General features: G+C 40.7%; 1 protein-coding gene across 1 annotated transcript; it reads right to left on the reverse strand.

Moving 5' to 3' along the window:
- Window positions 1–420: 420 nt before the first annotated feature.
- On the reverse strand, window positions 421–19,998 carry slc22a17 (solute carrier family 22 member 17). The gene is made up of 10 exons (XM_056364326.1): window positions 19,455–19,998; window positions 17,382–17,898; window positions 12,230–12,333; window positions 9,684–9,838; window positions 8,856–9,021; window positions 8,225–8,349; window positions 5,324–5,429; window positions 4,953–5,176; window positions 4,189–4,300; window positions 421–3,694 (listed from the first exon to the last, which is right to left on the reverse strand). The coding sequence occupies exons 2-10, from the start codon at window positions 17,856–17,858 to the stop codon at window positions 3,418–3,420; spliced, it is 1,746 nt and encodes a 581-aa protein (XP_056220301.1). The 5' UTR covers window positions 17,859–17,898; window positions 19,455–19,998; the 3' UTR covers window positions 421–3,417.
- Window positions 19,999–20,870: the final 872 nt, after the last annotated feature.

A 20,870-nucleotide genomic window follows, 5' to 3' on the forward strand; every position in this document is an offset into this window, starting at 1 on the left:
TCCAAACCTAAAATACATCCATCTTAATTATCTTAAAGGGTATATGTCTTTGTAAAGTAAAATTCATAATTTACCAGCAACTAAGTGCAAATTATCCTTCTGTGTTCTTATAGATTTAAGCCAGTTATATTGGAAAATGTGTCAAAGTCTAATTTTTGGTTTGATTTTCATATACTAGCAGTATTTCAGGATTCATACTGTATGATAAAAACGACTTCCACACACTTAAATCTTCATTAGATGATCCACTCAGATCCCCTGATCTGACCCTAGGCCGAAAGCTTAAAAAATAAAGTGACACTGCATTGATTTAAATGTGTGGAAATCTTTTTTATCATTCAGGTGAGAACTCGTTGGGTGGAGCAGTGGTCATCCTGCAATATGATTCATACTGAAACAAGTCTTCAAAATGCCCATGTCTCATTTTTTTAACCAGTTTTATTTTACATGTAATCAGTCTATAGAGTGAACAGCATCACACTTATCATTGAACAGATCATCAGTGTTGTCAGACATTATATTACTCGAGCCAAGTTAATCATAGAGATAGTAATAATCAGTGTATTAATGTTGTTGAGTGCAACATACAAAGGAAATCAAAACAACCAAAGCTTATAATTTCTTTAATAACTCCTCAACATCAGAGTCGAAATCAAAACCCCCACATCCTCCTACTGTCACACACCCATGGAAACTTGAGACATACAATTACCTGAACATACCATCATACAGCAGGATTTTTTGGAGCTCTGAAACTGACTTGCTTTGGCAATTCTCTGTCATTATGCCACTTCAGCCATCACACAGGAAATAAAGAAGAAAACCTTCATCCTTGGTGCATGATTGAGGAGGAGTCAAGGGTTGATGTGGAGCACTGGGGCCCTTTTCAGCTCCCATTCAAGCTTCATGGAGAATCGTCATTAGGCCCAGTCTCCACCATCAATAAACATTCAGCTCAAATACAGATGACCTCCATGTACCAAGTGCTGACAAAAATATATGTGCCTGGTTACACAACTTCTGCTGTAGTTTGTTCGTTCCCGTCTATTCTCTTACAGCCGAGACTGGTCATCTACAGAGGTATTGATCACTAAGCTTCTGAGGAAAGAGAGATAAACAAGCCCTTCAAGTGCCTCCAAATATGCAGAAAGGAATGTTGTGACAGTTAGTGGATCAACCCAATTTAGCAATATTTAGATAAATACTTAAAAATACCTGGCCTGTGGATAATTTAATGATTATGCTTATTAACAACATAAATAGATATAAATATAGCTGGCACCAGGCCAGATTCGAAACTGGATTCAAGTAGTTTGAATATGAACACCTTTCTGATTGAAGGCCTTTTTGTTCTGTTTACTTGCTTCGGAGCCTAATATTAATAACAGCTGATTTACGTTCATAAGTGTCCCTTATATATCAAGATTTAATAATTAATACATTAATAATTAATTTGAAGGTCAAATCAACCACCATCATTTTACAAGATAATGATCCAAAATGCTCTGTGTCGCTTCTCCATTGCATAGCAGACTGTGCGTACAGTTACCAACCTCAAAGTCTGCTTTAACAAAACTCAGACACCCCCAGCAGTTAAAGAAACTAAGTCTAGAGTATTTACAAGGCAAATAACACCCACAACCCCCTGTAGTGTTACATGATACATGTGAGAATTGTGGTCCGTCCTTGTTTGGAGTGCCAAATGGTGAAGTGTAGGGATGCCCCAATCAGGTTTTTTTTTGCCACCAATAGCGATCATTTATGAGTGAGATCAACCGATCCATGGCCGATACCGATCATTATTGGCAGACACTGCAGGGCTCCAAACTGCAACACATATGTGACTATTTTTTGTGAGTGTGCGAGTGAAAATTGCACATGGTCGTTGCATGATCATTAATCCCTAGGCTGTTTTGGTGCCCTGCATGTACTGCTTTGTTTTTTTTCCTTCACTGGCTCAGTCGGTCTGACTACCTGACCTTTCATCAGAATGCAGGTGCAGACAGGAACAGACAGAGACATTGGGCTAACTCAGTACCCGTGGTTGTGGTATGTGGGCAATGCTATGTTGCGTAGTGTAAGCAATGTGGCCCGTTCACTGCAGACAACGCTTGTTACTACCAAGTCAACACAATTTAAGCTTAAACTCCTGCAATTTAAGCTAAAAACCTGCCTGGACAGAGCCCCTCCCCTCATCTTTTCAGGAGAACGAAAAGGTCATCAAATTAAACTCTGCCTATAACAGAGCCAGGGGTTAAATTTTGCCAGGGCCCTGTGGAGCTGAGCTCTGTCCCCTTCAATATCATATCGTCATATCACACTAATATTTTCTAAATTGCCCAGTATACCTAATACCATGTGAGTAGCATATGCAATCTCTCACAGTACAAATAGCTACATTTTACACTCGGTAAAATTGTTTTCTCTGTGGTGAGTTTAGGTCGCGACGTGAAAAGATACTGACAGCGCTCTAGTGATATAGTGATATAATTTTACATTTTTATTTAACATGATTAAAGAAGAGTAAGCCTTGGAGCCTCCTTCATGAAGAAATAGGCCAGACCAAATCATGCATCCAGTGAAAAGTTAGTCTGGAGCCCTGCATTGCATTATATTTTGTGTTCCACATGGCTGACATGTTTTGTTTTAGTGGCCTGTCACACAGTGAACAAGGTGGGAGGCGGGACTACACTACAAAGCACACAGTGCCTCTCTCCGCCACGGACACCAGAGTATTAACCACGAGTGATCGGTTTTAAGGTTATTGGTGACTAGGATAATTTGCAGATCTACCGATCACTTATTTTTATGAAAATCAGACGATCATGATTGGCAGCCGATCAATCGGGGCATCCCTAGTAGTGTCAGCTAAGTTGTACATCACAGAAAGGTATACAAAATTGACTTTCATTTACTTTTCTTACACTTCTGAGCACGTTTTGTTTTGCTGTATACAGCAAACAAGACAAAAATGGTCTATGCAGGTTTAGACAAACACTAAGAATAATTTGAGACAACTGTCCGAACCTGCAGCTAACATCTCTACAACCAACACACTGGATGGCGACGTCCAGCAGTGTATGCTGGTGTGTCACATGTGGGGTGCACCCACTGTCTGTCATGAAGAGATGTAGGAAAGATGATGTGGCATGCGTGTGTGTTCGGACACATTCACACATATCTGAATGACAGGAAACAGGAAGATGGAGAAAAATGGCCACTAAACCCAATAGTCTGTGTTTGGAATGACTAAAGGATGATATGTTAAGAAGCTTCATTCATGTTCATTCTTCATCCATCTTTAAGTCTCTGTGATGCTCTATCCTTCTTCTCCTCTGCAGTAACATGACAAATGTAAATCTTCTGGCCTCATGCTGACTTATTTCAGCACAGTCTAGGCCCCTCTCTCCAGGTCTTTTAGGTCTCGGGATTGGGTGTTGCAAGCAGCGGCACGTTGTCCCTCCTCCTCCTGCCCAACGGGGGGCGTCTGTACTGCTCCCCTTCAGCCAGCGTCTGGGGCAGCGACTTCCTCTTGCTCTCAGGCAGCAGCAGGATGGACAGCACGGCCAGCAGAGCCAGTGACGAGTAGACCACATGGTGCAGGAAGTAGCCGTAATGGTTCCTCAGGTCCATGAGCGGGGAGCTGAGGCGGCCCACGCAGCCCAGGGCAAATACAGTGCCCACACCACTGCCCCTGACACACCAATCAGATTTGCAGAGATTTAGATAAGAAAATTGAAATTGAATCACTTAGCTTAGCTTAACATGAAGACTGGAAACGGGGAAATAACTAGTTTGTCTCTGTCCAAAGGAAACTAAATCCTCCAATCAGCTCCTCTAAAGCTCACTGAATAACAAAAAAAAATCTCAGCTCTGAAGCATTTTATCCATTTATTTCCAAAAACAACATAAGCCAAGCTTTAATTTCAGGTTGATCCCAGTTAACAGAAATGTTTTCAGATGTCATGAAACTTCTCATGATTACTAACAGCTATTGATAGAAATTCCCTCTCCTCTGTCACAATTTACTGCATTTTCCATGTCCTGATTAATTTTGGCAGCACTTACCTGAGCTGATATACTAATAGCTTGTACATCTCAACAGATACCATACTTTTACTATAGAACTCTGTGAGGAAAAGGCCAATTTAGCTTTTGAACTTCAAAGTGTTGTCTTTGCTGTCCTACCTGATGATGGTGGGCATGACCTCTGCAGTGAAGAGTATGCAGAGGGAGGCGGTGGCCTGAGAGGAGAACAGACCCAGCACTGAGAAAACTGTGATGGCCGTCTCACTGAGATCTAGAGAGAAGGAGGGGTGGGGTGGGGGTACGCTTCAATAATTATGCATTACCTTCAGTAATTATGCATTACCCTGATCAAGTGCAGCATTTCTACTTTTCAGTTTCAGATGTGTGTGAGTGTGATCATCATGATGCCTGCCAATCTAATCTTTTCTTAAAGCTTGTTCAGACCTCAGCATCACTAACAGCAGACAGAGAAAATCTCATTACGGCCCACTGCTTCTGGCCGGAGCCCCTGAAGCATGATTAAAGCACAGTCTGACACAGCTTTGACTTTGCTTCCACTGCAGTGTCCTACATAAACTCAATGTCATTCTCACCGTCACACACATGGGGGAGCCAGTGTGTTTCTACACCAGGCTGAGGAAAAACAAATAAAAAGGGCTGGCTAGTTTGATTGTAATCTATTTCATAATGCATAAAGTACAAGGTCAACATGACACACATAGTGCATGATGATCTAATATGACATTGGGTCAGGTCTGCATCAAATTAGCTAACTTTTACCTTCATTGGTCAAGGACTGAAGAACGCGAGGATCCTGACATAAGCCTGACATAGGCCCTGTTCAGACCTGGTATTATTTAATTATAAGACCTGTGCGCATCACATTAACTCACACACACTGCTGCTGACTAAAGCCCACTTACACTCCATGAGTCCCAGGAGGATCAAAGAGGCCAGCCCCGTCATTGTCATGGAGAGGAGCAAAATGCCACGCCGACCGCACCTGTCCACAGTCGCCCAGAGCAACAGCCAGGCACCACCCCCTGCACACACAGACAACAGGTACATCCAGTAGAAACTGGGAGCGGTGCCTCTGACGTCACCTCGGAATGAGCTGTAACAGTGACTGATGCCATGGGAGATGAATCTGAGGGAGGAAGGACAGAAAGACAAAGCACAAGCAGCTGAGGATTTACAAACTGGTTTCAAAAAGAAAGGTGGAGGAGACACTGAAACATGATACTACCGCAACAACACACCCTGTGAATTAATGACAAAGTGCGGGAAGACTTACGAGGTGAAGCCGAGCACACACATGTTCTTCCAGATGTTCCTGCTGTGGAAGAGTTCAGGGAAGGACAGGTGCGGTCGTGAAAAAAGGGCTGGTTCTGAATCCAGCTCTGCAGGAAACAAACAGGAAAAAAACATATTTTTTCTTTTTAATAAACAGTTCAGCAACACAGAGAATAATGACCGGACATGTCTCTTTTAACAATAACTCACTGTCAATTTCAGGGACATACAAGCTCAGTTGATTCAGATATAAGTAATAGAGAATTCAGTTTATACCACACACTAACTCAGTAGCTGTGAGCAGGAAAGTGTTTATTATACCATTTGTCAATGACTACAATTCCCTCTCTGACTGACAAGATACCACAGCTCTAATCATATAACATGTTTAATTAATTTATTCATTTTATTTATTTATAAACCCTTCTTCTTGTGTCTTTGTGAAAATTTAGCTAAATTCATCCACCGATGAAGGCAATTAAATAAGACTGAAAGCTCTGCGGGAATCTAGCAAGTAGACCTTGAGTTAACTTAATGAATGAACTTTAAAGCTCCACATATATCCAGGTAGTTACATAAGGGGTATGTTCTTTGATTTCTCAAGTGCATTTAACACCATCCAACCCCCCATCCTTAAAGACAAGCTGGAAGGGATGGGGGTGGATCCCTGCTTCACGTCCTGGATTGTTGATTACCTGACAAGACGACCACAGTACGTCAGGTTGAGTAACTGTGTCTCAGGGACAGTCATGAGCAGCACTGGGGCTCCACAGGGGACTGTTCTGGCACCATTCCTGTTCACCCTGTATACGGCGGGATTTAAATACAACTCTGATTCCTGTCACATCCAAAAATACTCGGATGACACAGCTATTGTGGCGCGAATCAGAAACAGGCAGGAAGAGGAATATAGAGATCTGAAGATGGCCTTCAGTGAATGGAGCGACAAGAACTGCTTCCTTCTGAACACCTCCAAGACCAAGGAGATGGTCATGGACTTTCGGAGGTCTAGGCCCACCCTTCAGCCAATCAACACTTGAGGGAAGGACAGCAAGGTGGTGCGCACTTATAAATTCCTAGGTGTGCACCTGGACTGGTCCCTGAACATGGATGCCATCTACCGGAAGGCACAGAGCCAGCTCTTTTTCCTCAGGAAGCTCGGGTCCTTTGATGTCTGCAGTGAAATGCTGCACATGTTTTATCAGTCAGTGTTGGCCAGTGTACTTTTTTACGCTGCAGTCTGCTGGGGCAGCAGCATGTCCGACATGAACACAAAGAGCCTGGACAAGCTGGTAAAACAGGCTGGGTCTGTGCTTGGCAGGAGTCTGGACTCACTCAGGACTGTTGTGGAGAGACGCATGCAATGTAAGATGGAGGCCATCTTGGACAATACCAACCATCCTCTCCACAACATTCTGGCAGGACAGAGAAGCAGCTACAGGTGCAGCAAACGTCTCAACTCACTGCGCTGAAGAACAGAGAGGTTGAGGAAATGCTTTGTTCCCACTGCCATCAGGCTATACAACACCTCAGCCAAAGGAAGTGAACTAATCTAATTATTATTGTTTATTTATTACCAACTGTTGTTATTATTATTATTATTATTATTATTATTATCAACAATGAGCTAATGGACACATACATTTTCACTAGGGGATAAATAAAGTATTTATCTATCTATATTTCTGACTATTGAACACAGTTATAAATTGTTGCCAGTGAATGATTCCTATTTATGTGAATGTGACAGTTAATGAATCATGTATCATTAACAGTAATTACAGTTTTGTTATCGCTCATTCTTTATCTCTTTATGCAGGAGTTAAGAAGTTTCATTCATCAAATATCATTATATCCAATTACAGTGTGTCAAGCGGGGTGTTAAATGTTACTGATGCAACTCATTCATACATCATTAATTAACTGGGCAAGGATCATTGGTGAACACAGTGTCAATACCATGCATCTGCCCAACAGTGCTCTGAGGTTTTTAACATCTAGAAAAACCTCTAAATAATGACGGCAAGGATGTGAAAACATGATTTCTACAGTGCAGACATTTGCTTTCAATTTTAGAGATAAAATAGGAATTAATCTGAATCCAATATTATAAATATGCATCAGGAGCTTGGTGGCTCAGATGACTCCCTTTAATGAACTGCTCAAACATCATATTTATCACATAATGAATACTTCAAGATTGTCAATTGCAAATACTCTGATGACATGTTTCAGAAGGCTGCTACTGAAAATGACGATGACTTCTGCTTAAGCCTTTAGCTTTAAAAACATTGTTTTTTGTGATCAATTATTTATTGCATGAATAAGGAAGTAACAACAAAAAAATTAGATATTACTGGAGGGACAAAACATATGTAAATTATAGTATGTCAAGTGTGCTAACATGAAAACATTGTTAAATATAACGAATGTTCATCTGCTCGTTTAATGCAGCACTCTCTTCCCCTCCCAAATCGTCAGATGCCTGGGTCTAACTTTCACCAAATGTGAGAAACATGATTACTGTCAATTGTCTGTGAATGACCGCTTGGTAGAATTATGTGATGCTTTTAACTCATAGTGGCAACAGTGCCACTAAACAAGAGCAAACTCCTCACATTTCTGCATGTAAACTATCCAGCTCACATTATTTTGTAGATGCTGCTTGGTCATTGTGCTCCATTAAAATCTAATTTTTATGCAGAACCTATGAGTCTTTAATAAATAATGAATTATAATGTAGCATCATTACCTACTCTTGGTAGTGATGTGTGATAGGTATTCATGTTTTCAAATGAAGATATAAGATATAATAAGAACCAGAATCTGTTCAGCCTGACACTGATTAGTTGCTCTTGTTTTAAGAAGCAGTGTGAGGAAAACGCTGTTGCTGCACACACACCTGTGAAGCTCTCGTCATCCCTCACATCTCTGTTGGAGTTTCTTCTCTCGCTGAACGAGTTCATGTCTGCAGATCGCTCAGACAGAAGGAGCCAGCGAGGGGACTCTGGAAAAACCCCAGGAATGCTGCAGGAGACCAGAGACAACACAAGCCTGACTCATTCTTAGATCTATGCTTACCTTCACTAGCACCAACTCTATTTGGACATATTAGGATTTTGTGCTGTAACCCAGATTTGCTGCCTCAACATGGAAAATAACCAGTTTGGAAGAATTCTTTTTCTTCCATTGTTATTAAAACCCGAAATTCACAGCCAGTAATCTCTGTATAATCTCTGTTACTTTGATTTTGAAATTACAATGAAGGCTTATCTTGTAACAGAGGTCTTAGAGGACCTTAAACAAAGTGGTCCTGATGTGTTCTGAAATGAGCTAAAAGGCTTGGGGTGGTGAGGGAACTGGTATCAATACAATCCAACAAAGCTTTCAGGAAGTCAGTTGGCATCAAGACGCTTCAACTATTACACTTCACAATATCAAAAGGCTATCAGGTTCCTTCATTCTCCTGGCCTCATTCTGCAGGTTCTCAGAAAAAAATGCTTCTGATATCTTAAAAGACTCCAAACTCGTACCCATAGCTGAGAAACAGTGTTAGTGGTGCAGCCCCGGCTCCCAGCAGGCCCCTCCAGGACTGGCAGCCCAAGGCCACGGCCAGCAGCAGCAGCTCTCCGGTGACAGTCATCAGACCAGCCAGCATGGTCACCACCAGCCTCAGAGAGGGCTCACACAGCTCCAGACCTGCCAGACACAAAGCAACCCTAATAAATCTTCATATTTACAGTTCCCATCTCTGCTGTTTATTTGTGGTTTACATCAGTTTTATATTAGTTGAACCAAAATGAAACATATTTTCACCACACAGTAAGACAGATTTTCATCTGCCAACTCTTATCAAAAATGGAAACCTAAACCCAGAAACACCTAGGGTGATGCATGAAAGCTGTGAAGAAAGAAGTGTATTTATTTGTATTTTAGTTGGAAAGCAGTGACCATGTGGGTGGAAAGCAGAACATAGATTTATTTTTATGATTATGCTACAGAATTGGTTTGAGATGTTTTTTTCTAACCAGCATGAATCTATAATGACTACATGAGTGAGTAAACCCCAAACTTACATTTTTTACGTGTTCATAGACTGTTTCATATTCAAAACATAGATATTTACATACATTTAGAATCAGTCATCTACTTTTACAAAGTGTAAATAAATGGTTACATCCAGGATAATTTAACTCAGTCTCTCTCAGGTAAAGTTAGTTACCGAACCAGAGAGGGAAAACAACCTGGTTCATTCTGAAACAAAAATTTGTGTCAGTTGTGTTTATCTGTCTGCTATAGTGTGTAACAGATCATCTATGAATTTTACTCAAACAAAGGAGGTGTTGTTTGAATGTACTCACGGGTGATGTACAGAGTGAGGTAGACTCCTGCACTAGCAGCCGCCAGGCAGAAACGCATAACAATGAAGATGGAGGGGTACGGAGAGACACACACCAGCACCCCAAACACCACTGACAGAGTCAGGGAGGTCAGCAGAGTCTTGGACCTGCCCAGCCTGAAGAGACACAGATACATACATATATCCCACATACACAGTACTCTATTACTCTATTATTATTATTATCACACAATAATAAGATGAGACTAATTACCACCTTGCAGTTGTATGCCTCTGCCACTCAGACTAGTTTTGGATTATATCCCTTGAGTCACATAAAATATTAACCATTTTGTCATAATTTCTGTGTGAAGTCTTGAGTAATGGCTAAAAGTGTTTTGTGAGGTCACCATGACCTTGACCTGTGACCACAAAAGTCTAATCAGTTTGTCCTTGAGTCCAAGTGGACATTTGTACCAAATTTGAAGAAGTTCCTTCAAGGCGTTATTGCGATATTGCGTTGACAGGGCCAAAATCATGTTTTGTGTACAAAAGCAATAAAGTGCAGAGAGAGCAAAGACAATATTTCATATAATATCAACAGCCTGAGCGATGAGAACAGAACACAGGACATTAATCTACTGTGAATATAAGGGTTAGGATACAATGGAGAACCACCATGTGAATTCTGCAACATAATCAACATCGTCCTCGTCATCATCATCTGCAATGCTGTTACCACATTCCTAGTTTCATGTCATTTACAAATAATTAAGAGAAAATGTTTATTAACAAAATTATTCTGAACTTAACACAATTGTAAGGTCTGAATTTTTTTTTTTACTGAATTTACATTTTAAGATTAATTCTAAGGATCTGAAAACAGACACCCAAAAATATAAACATATATACACAACAGATATTATTGTTATTGTTTCAAAAAGAAACTGGAATTACCACTTCTGGGTTGTATTCCTCCGTCAACCAAGCAAGTTACAGGAAATATGGTCACAATTTCCCCTTCCTGAGCTACAACATTGAACAATAGCCAGAGGTGATTTTGCAGAACATTATGATCTCACAGTAACATTGAACTTTGACCTTTTGGATATAAAATGTCATCACTTCATTTTATTCCAATAGACATTTGAGTAAAATTTTGTCATAATTAGTGTATGAATTTGTGAGTTATGGCCAAAATCGTGTTATGTGAGATCACTGTGACCTTGACCGTTGACCTTTGATCACCAAAGTCTAATCAGTTCATCATTGAGTCCAAGTGGACATTTGTGCGAAATTTCAAGAAATTCCCTCAAGGCATTACTGAGATATGGCACAAGAATGGGACAGGTGGATGGACCAATGGATGGATATTACATGAATACTCAGTACTCTTAGGTCAGACCACACCCATCTTCGAACTCAGCCTTCCTCTGACTTTCAGGTTGTGATGCTATCGTGGTGAAAAACAGACAGACAGATATCTGCCAAAGTTCTTAAAAGATGAAAACAATACCAGCCACACCATCTCAGCTGCTGATGCAATCATAATGATTACCAGAATACTGTGTCTTCTGCAGCTCAAGTCTGAAGTATAACTGATCACTACATGTGATAATCAGCCAATTCCCAGCTTCATGTAGGTGCAGCAGTTTTGTTTCCACACTGTAGGTTAGTACTGTTCCCATTTCTTCTTTTGTATGTTCCCAGGAGGCAGCATTAATTCACCAGTCTTAACAAACAGATGCTATGCTCAGTTGGTCAGCAAATTAATGAAAGCTGTTAGCTGATTAAACTGGCATCATCTACCTCACAATGCCCCCACAACTACAGCTTCCCTTGTGGGATTTTCAATCCAACAATGCAGCACATACAGACTGATCCATTATGTAAATTATCTGAGGCATTTGGGGTGTGTCTAATGCAGACTGCCGAGCCTGAAATCCTAAGATTTAGCAAACTAAAGCTTACAAATTCTTAGGCATTTATTTTGATGTCATTCATGGCTTGTTCATAGTAAACTGGTTTGTAATATATTCTTCAATGTTTCTGTGGCAAACAGTAGTACTTCTCCCACAGAATGATTTCTTACTGTGATGAAAAGCCAAGTCAGATGACCTGTGGGCCGTTTGATACTAAATCTTTCTTCCTATCGATTGGTGGCCATGAGCTACTGACTGACAGAGGAACCACTGGCAGACAAAGTAAATCTATAGCTAATTTCATTTGAACATTAACAACCAAGCTACTCCTTGTACATTGTGTGTGTCAGTGGACATGTCTCTGTGTGTTGCATGAAGAATTTTGAAGTAGTGAAACTGCAAAGTAAAGACAAGGTGCTGAAGAATGATGAACAAAGTGATCTCAACAGCAAAGATCACTGCAGACAGACAGACAAACTGAGTTGCACTGGGACAAAGTGAAAACATGTTTTTATAATTTTTTACAAATTTATCAAAAATCTAAAACTGAATTCTCTCATTTACAAAAGCATTCAGACACACAGACCTGTTAACAAAACTGTGTGTGAGGTGTGTGTGTGTGTGTGTATGTGCACGCTTTTATTACCTGTCAGCAGCATAGCCCAGACCCAGACAGCCAGTCAGGACACCTAGGATGAAACACACCTCCTCCACTGGGACCAACCAGTATTGACCACACACCAGATCCCACTGGACAGCACAAACACAAGAGAGGTAAGACATCCGGTAAACATTTGTTTGAACCAGGTAGAACCAGAGGCCTCTACTACAAAGCAAGTTCAACATACCCAGGATATCTTTTCATTATCTGCCTCAACTGAACCTTACATTGGCTGTCCTGGATAACCTATACTACCAAGTTGGTTAACTCTGGGTTTACCTATTCAGCTACGAGCGCATTCATGTGAAAGAGGTGGATTGTCCATTATAAGCAACATCATCGAACCATGAGTAAAACACTTAATATGACGTGAGAAGAAATGCTGATACCTACCAGTAAATTCAGTTATAGCAACTTTAGCGCTTTACACTATTACTCGCATTCACCCATTCACATACACATTCATACAGCTCTTGCTATATACACAGCACACCTCTATCACATACACTGATGGTACATTGGGGGTAATTTGGGGTTCAGTATCGTTCCCAAGGACACTGCGACATTTAGACTGGAGGAGCTGGGGATCAAACCACCGACCTTCTGATTAGTGGACGACCCACTCTACCTCCTGTGCCACAGCTGCCCCATTATGATCACATTATTTGAATAAAAAAAAACATTGGCAATAATTTCCAATTATTAAAGTCATGCTAAGGATATACTGTAAATATTTCTTCTTTTGTCTGATGATGAACAAACTATTATGAACATTTGATGCAGATTAAAAAAAAGTTGTCAGACTGTTGCTGCTGCCAAAGAAGAGAGAAGAGAAAGAACAGAAATGAGGGGGAATATATGTGTATCATAAGAGAATCAATAAAGGGAGAGGTTGGAAGATATAAGATACAGGTCTGGATTATATATCTGCACCCATTGGAATAAATTTATAACTGTTACAACAATGAAAATTTACAATAACTTCTCAACCCCAGTGCTTACCACAGTTATCTATTAGCACTGCAACAAATGACTGTTTTCATTTTCAACTATTGTGACAATTATTTTTCAGCTAATAGGTTACCCTATAAATGTGAGAGAATGGTGAAAAGTGCTATTACTATTTGTCAAGGTTCAAGTTTACATCCAAACCCCAAAGGATTACAGCACTATGAAACACAGAACAACAGCAGATCCTTACATTAGATAAGTTTAATCACATATTTTTTCTTGCTAATAACTTAAAACGATTATCAAAACCCTTGGCAATCAATTTTCTGTCAGTTGGCTCATCCATTAATCAACTAACAGTTTCCCTACTTCCTATTTAAAGGCGACCGCTTATGCTTGTTTCCAGTTCTCTATTTTTATTCTGGGACTCTACTAGAATGATTCACAGTTAAAAAAGTATTTAATTATCTCAAACTGCATTTTGTCCTGGTTTAAAAGTTGTAAATATGGGAAATGCACTAAAATGTAGACTGAAGTGAAAAACGTTGCAAGTAAAATATTATTCTGCTGTCATCAAAAATGGATAGTATACCACTGCAATGTGGATTATTTCTATGATGGAGGACATTAAATGTCTACAACAGCAGTTGGTTCTGAGAGAATGAGCTTAGTTTGGAGCAGACAACCATATACATAAATCTGTGACCTGATCTCAGCTCGTTACAGGAAGTACAAAAACCTATTGGACACCTATTGTTCAGAACAGACTGGATCCTGACCTTTTGTCTCACACGGATTTCATTATCTGACATTTTGGCTACATTTATATGAAAATCTGACAATGTAATATTATATACAAATATACACACATACATACACACATACATACATACATACATACATATACGTACATACATACATACATACATACATATATATGTGTGTATATAAACACACATATATATGTGTGTGTATATAAACATATATACATATACATATACATATATATATATATATATATGCTGCACTACCTCTCAATGTTCATAGGCTTTGGGACAAGTTACCCAAAAAAAATCACCACCAACAAATTACACATATTATAATAAAGATGCTTTTATGTTATGTCTACACCTATATGTACTTTTTATTAATCCTCCCTTTTTTACAATAAAAAGTTTTTTTAAGTGTAAATACAAAATAAGGTTTATCAAAGAAGTACCATTTCAGTTTCAGAGATTGACTTCCTAGAGATGGCTGAAGAAAATCTTTGGATGTAAGAACACACATGCTTTCATTGTATTTTGTGGATTTTCCATGTGGATTATTTCTACTCATTAGTAAATAATTACATGCACAGTCACAGGTGTAAACAGGGCTGGATTAGATCCAATGACATCACAGGCATCACAGGAATGACTCTTTTGAACCTTCTTTAGACTTGTGATACAAACACAGGAAAATGTAAGCATGTGAGTGTGTGGCCATGACAGTCAGAGGACAGTGGGTGTATTACTGTCATTGCTAGTTATACTTGCAATAGGAACAGTAACAGTAGAATGTTGGCACATCTGTTAAACAGAGGCACAGATATGGGAGGAGAGGGGGAGAGTAGACGGCCGGTGATAAAAAGGCCATGTATTATCAGTCCATGCACAGAAACATAAAACCCTGTCACATAATATCAGCCTGTTGCTGAGGCACAGAGTCACAGCAGTGCACAGTAACCGGCTAAAGGGCACCACAGCAACCCACAGTGCTCATATGGGTGGAATACTTTGGATGACTGATGGAGGGAAAATGCACACAAACAAATTTGGAAACTCCTCAGACCGGTTTTGAGAATGAGACTCAAGCACCAATCAGGTATGTGCCTTTAGTAAGGACAGAAACCTGCAGACATTTTTTCCTTTCACATTTTTGAGTCCAGATGCTTTGAATAGGAACACTGCCTTTTTGCCACTGTGGGATGAACTTCACTGACACTTCAGAGAGAGGTTACATGTATTTCAGGTTGAGGAAAGATGACAACTAGACATGAATCTAAAAATCTTCTCTCATAATATATACATTTTTTATAGTGATGTCAATATGGTGATATATTAAATTTACTGGAAAAATCCATAGAAAAACTCTGCATGCGTGTTTGTGTTCGGCTAATCCAGAAAATGAAGTATCTGACAAATCAATATACTTAATTATACTGATGCAAACATCCTATAACAAAGGCATAGTGCTAAAGCAGACCTGCTTAATGAGTGGAAATATGACCCAAGGTTCCTGATACACCCAGATATCTCAAGGATGCAGTTGTGCTGTACTGCTACAACATTTTTGGTGGTTTACAGGTTCTTTTCCTGACATTTTTCCCAACCCTTATGACAAAAGGAAGAAAAAGTAAGAAGTAGGTTCTGTGCATTAGTTCGTAGATCCACAGCATAGAAATGTTCAGTGGAGTTCACCTCTAGTACAGTGACACAGTATCTATTGATCAGCAGCAGAGGTGAAGCTGATCAGAGACCTTCCTAATTCTGGCCCATCAGTCTGCCAGCTCAGCAAAGCAAAGCAGCGCTGGAGGAACAGATCATTATGACAGTAGAAAATACTTTCTGAGTTAAACCTAACTCAAAAGCCAAACATGTCTCTTTGTCTGTTCATGTCAATACTAATATGAAACCTGAGAGGTGAAGACCACTATAAGCCTCCTCCTCCTCTACACAGATGTATTTGCAAACATGCTCCTGCTAAATGCTTCCCTTGGCAACGTTTGCTAATTTCAGCTCACTGCAGTGGTGTGGGTGGATTACCAGCAAACTGCCCTAATACCACGAACTGGAGGACTGGGTGTGGCTCCTACATCAGTAGGCACAGAAATGAAAACAGACCACAGGCCAGAGAGTTTCCACTAAGGCCACCAGCCTAAGGGAAACAAAATGTTCTCTCTTCCACTGTCTTCCCCCTGTCTGCTGTTTAAATACACAGTGATGAACACTAGAAGTGAGTTACAGTTCTAGTTTAGAGTTGCCAAATTGTGGCCTGCAGGCAAATAATTAATATTCCCCAATCCCTGCTTCATAAGCAGTTTCTCTGGTGCCCTAGAGCAAGACATTTAAAAGGCATTATTCCTGTTTGTGCATGTTTTATCCCATTAAATACAAGCTGCTGTTGATCCCATTCCAAAGCATAACTTTTAAGACATATCTTGTACATGGGACCTTTTAATTCAGTCTCTCTCAGTGTCTCAGTGCCACAGTCTGGTTTTAAGCAGTGACTGGTCTTCCTTAGTTACATGTTTAAGGATACTGACTTCTGAACTTTCAAACATGACTCTCATTATAATATCTCTCTCATAGCCCTTTCAGGTTGATCCTGTGATGTAGGTGAGACTCACAAGCTTTGCCCCGCATGCCATCACATCTCTGCGCTCACGCTCTGACACCTTAACAAAGGTAAAAATGCATTTCTATTGGAGTCAAGAACTCCTATTAAATAACACTGATATAAACTACAACCAACTGCTTGACTATTGAAACAAAAACACAGAGTGAATGGGTGAGTGTATGAGTGCACACTATAGCTAACCTAAACAGAACCTTGTTTGTGATAAGTAATCCTGTAGTTTAGCAGTAGTGTGTATGGGACAACAGCACCTGGGATCAGCTTGTGACATCTGTCTCATATGAATACCTCAAATGTAAATGCGCGCATTCAGTAACACACATCAAACAGGAGACTTGTGTGGGAAAATGGAATCAGGGATCTCCCAGATCTCTTGATGTTAGTAACTTTGACAGCACCAACAAGGAAGGGTTTTCATAACAATCAGTGTGCACACAACCAAAACATTACTAAAGAAAACTATAAGATATGATATAAATCAGCAATATGCAAGGCTCTTATGTTTTAGAAAATGAGAAACAGTTAACACAAGAGCCATTTAAAGTTAGAGGAATGAGACTGAACACATGGAAAACACTGAATTGGTCCTCAAAGGAGCTGCTTGGTAGCAAGAAAATATGTGCAGCTGTATTAAAGTTTAGCAGGGCATTGCAAAAAGAGAGACACTGAATGCTCAGCAAGACAATAAAAGTAAGAAACAAACTTTAGTCAACACATCAACAAGAAGCTAAAACCGTGAGCAAGACCAGGACCATAATCAGAGAGCACAGGATCCAGTCCGGAGCTTTACCTCAGTAACAATGTTGTTCCTCAGCCCTTCTGTGACGTTGTAGTCCCAGCCTGACTCGCAGTCCACCACAGCCGACTGGCTGCTGTTGACGTACTGCTTACACTGGGATGGGCCCCCACTATCCCCAGGCCTCTGTCCCTTCTCCCAGGGTAGGGAGGTGTTCAGGGTCTCCAGGGACTGCAGAGAACCGGGCAGGTGGCAGTGGTGGGGCGGGGAGAGGGTGATGAGGGGGTCAGATGATAGCAGAAAGGCCAGGAAAAGGTTGGGCAGGATTGAGAGAGCAATTAGCACCCGCTGCTTCTTCCTGCCCAGAGCCAGCACCATCACCTCCCCTGTGGGTGGCAGCGAAGGTGGGGCGGGGAGGGAGGAGGAGGATGGGGCTGGGGACGAGGGCACGGGGGAGGAGGGAAGAGACGGAGGGGGAGGAGGGCACGGGGAGGGGGATACCAGTGGGGGAGAGTCCGGAGATGTCATCATTGCGGGAGTTGAAGGTGGTAGGGGGTGATGTAGGAGAGCACTGTGGAGGAAAAGAAGCAAAACATTTTACAGTTAAAGGTTCTGTTTCTGTTCATGCTGGTTCACTGCCACACTGTAATGACTTAATGAGACACCTAAAGTGAATAGAGCCACCTGTTTCCTACTATTACAATTCTGACTGTGCCTTTAACAAAAGGAATAACAGAAAACAACAGGATAACCTGTTTTAAATGTAGCCTACATTATGTACACTAAAACAAATTTTTTTTTACATATACTGAATGTTTCAATGCTCACATACATGTAATAACATCTGTTTTAAGGCAAATTAAATTTAAGATTATTTATTTTTCTGCAATGATCACTTAGAATATCCACATCAGGATATAGGTTCTTACAACAGTATTTTGTGATAGAATGGTATTCCTTGACAAAATTTACTTCGGATTCTGTATATGCTCATGTGTGATCGCCACATGTGCAGTATCAGCCATGTTGTACTGTCAGCTGAGCCAAATGGGAAAGTTCCAGATAGTTCCAGAGTAAGAGGAGACAGAGTGAGGTCACACTTACGACATAAATCTGTTCAGAGATTGAAAAACAATGCTGAACAACACAATACTGAACCATACAGCAGCAAATTATTTTTGTGATCTAATGATACCCAGCCACATCCAAACTGAAACAGAAAGGTTGTGTTGTAGTAAGGCACTTTGGTGCCAGGATTATGAGATATCAATTTATACCTAGGTGTGGGTTTGGAACATCAACAACAAAACTTAGCAGATATTCCAAAATGTTTAATCATTGACATCATTTCTCAGGAGTTACTGGTTCCAGCCTCTCAGTTGTGAGGATTTGCTGATTTCCCTTGCCTTGTGTGACAATGAAGTGAACATCTTTGGGGTTTTGACCTGCTGTTCAGCCAAAACAAGACATTTGACAACATCAACTTGGGCTTCAGGAAATTGTAAGGGGCAATTTTTTCAATGTTCTGACCTTGTATAGCTCAAACAATTAACTGACAAAGAAAATTAATGTTAGTTGTCCTAATTCAGACCTGTTGATGTTTTTGAGAGTCTTGTCACACACTGAAGACCAAACTCACCATGAGGGAAGAGCCTCAGTAACTGATGATTCAGACTGCATAGCTGTCAGTATTCAAACAAGTACATGTGGAGACATTAAATACGTAACAGCACAAGTAAAACAGTTATCAGCAGCCTGAGCCTGTTCAAACCCTGTCCTAACCCGATTTTAATGCACATGGCTCTCCTCCAGCAGCCAGTGTTCCAGTTTCCTTGCACAGGAAGTCTGACAGAAAGGAATCCCACAGGGTTACATAAGAGTTTTTTTTTCCCGGGGAGGGGGGTTGTAACCCACCAAGGACTAGCTTGCCGGCCTCTTTCACGGTAGCACCACACCAAACAACAGAGCAGTGGTGTGAGCGGAATAAAATGATAATCGGGCTAACTAACGCAGCTGGGCCAGGCGAGCCGCAGCGGACAAGACTCACACCTGCCACGATAAAACAAACGCATAGCTGCCGCTACAGCATCCGCCTGGCACCAGCAGTAGATGTTCGCCGTTACATACCGCTTTAAAGCGTAGTTAAATATACACAGAGATACTGCCGGCCGTCGTCTCTTCCACAAGTCCAAACATTGCGGTCTGATGGGGGGGGGGCACAGCAGAGAGTACTTTCTCCGCAGTCACCGTATCTCCTCCGCTCCTCGACTCCAGGCTGCTCTGTCCGTTACAAGAAAATACATTTTTGTCCCGGAGAAGTGTCGTAGTCTCTGAGAAACACCAGTACTGCTGCTAACACAACAAAGGACACCGGACTGTTGTTAGTCCCGGGCACAGCTAACCCTATGTTGTTTGGAGATGTGGGATGCCCGCCGGGGATGCTACGCCATTCTGCTACAGTCGCTGCTTCAGTCTAGGGTTCCGCCTGCCGACGTTACTCACGGTCCTGAAGTAGACATCAGAATAGTGCCGGTGGCCGACAAAGAGCGAATAAACAACCAGGAGAAGCCTATTTAAAGAAGCGAGCAGCCACAGCACACTTTGACAAAAACGGCTCAAATCGTGAAAGCGACGTCCCCTCGCCTAGCTGTCGAAGATCGTCTATCTGAGATGGTGAATCACTCAGTAGTGAATCGGAGCGTTCTTCTGGCCAGAACTGTCTCAGTCATGAAGATAATAAGATACTAAAACTGTCAGAAATTTGGAAATATTAACATTATGCCTGTTTAGGTTTCGTTTTCACCTGCTGGCTGTGTAATACATTTTATTGACATCTGGTTTGCCAACTTTGCTCTGCTTGCAATAGTCACACAGAGTTACTAAACTGAAATTAAATTGTTCATTTATGCTGTCTGCCATCTTCATTTACTCATTTACAGTTAAATCTAGACTGATGTCTACATGTATAATCTTCAATCTTCTTACTCTGTCAAAAGAAAGGTAACACTTGTGAGATTCATCAAGAGGTGTAAGTATCAGCCTAAATTTCACTGGCTATGAGCAAATGAAGATGGCACACAGCATAAATGAACACTTTTATTTTATTTTTATATAATAATAAAAAAATTCCAACATATCTGATATATAAAATACATATAGACATGCTGTGAATACAACTGTTTCACTGAGTTTAGTAAATCTGTCAGTTCTAGATTCACCTATCAAATGGAGACAAAGAACGTGTAATCACCTAATCACTTGTCTAGGGAGATGTAGACCTTCCACCTTGGCAAACACAGACGGCTGGATGGACTCAATATGAAAGCGAGACAATAGCGGATTGTCAGCACCAGACAAAACTTGCCCATGTGTGCTGTACGACACATTATGCAGCTACATTATGCATATTGCATTTGCAGTTAATATTTTTGGTTTGTGCAATCATTTTTAATGTCATCACTGGTTTCTTTAATATCTTATTTTGTGCAATTTTGTTTTCCTTCCTCCCATATCTACAGTTAAAAGCATTTATAACTAAAATAG

This window comes from Seriola aureovittata, chromosome 20 (genome assembly GCF_021018895.1).
Source record: "Seriola aureovittata isolate HTS-2021-v1 ecotype China chromosome 20, ASM2101889v1, whole genome shotgun sequence".
NCBI classification, from domain to species: Eukaryota; Metazoa; Chordata; class Actinopteri; order Carangiformes; family Carangidae; genus Seriola; species Seriola aureovittata.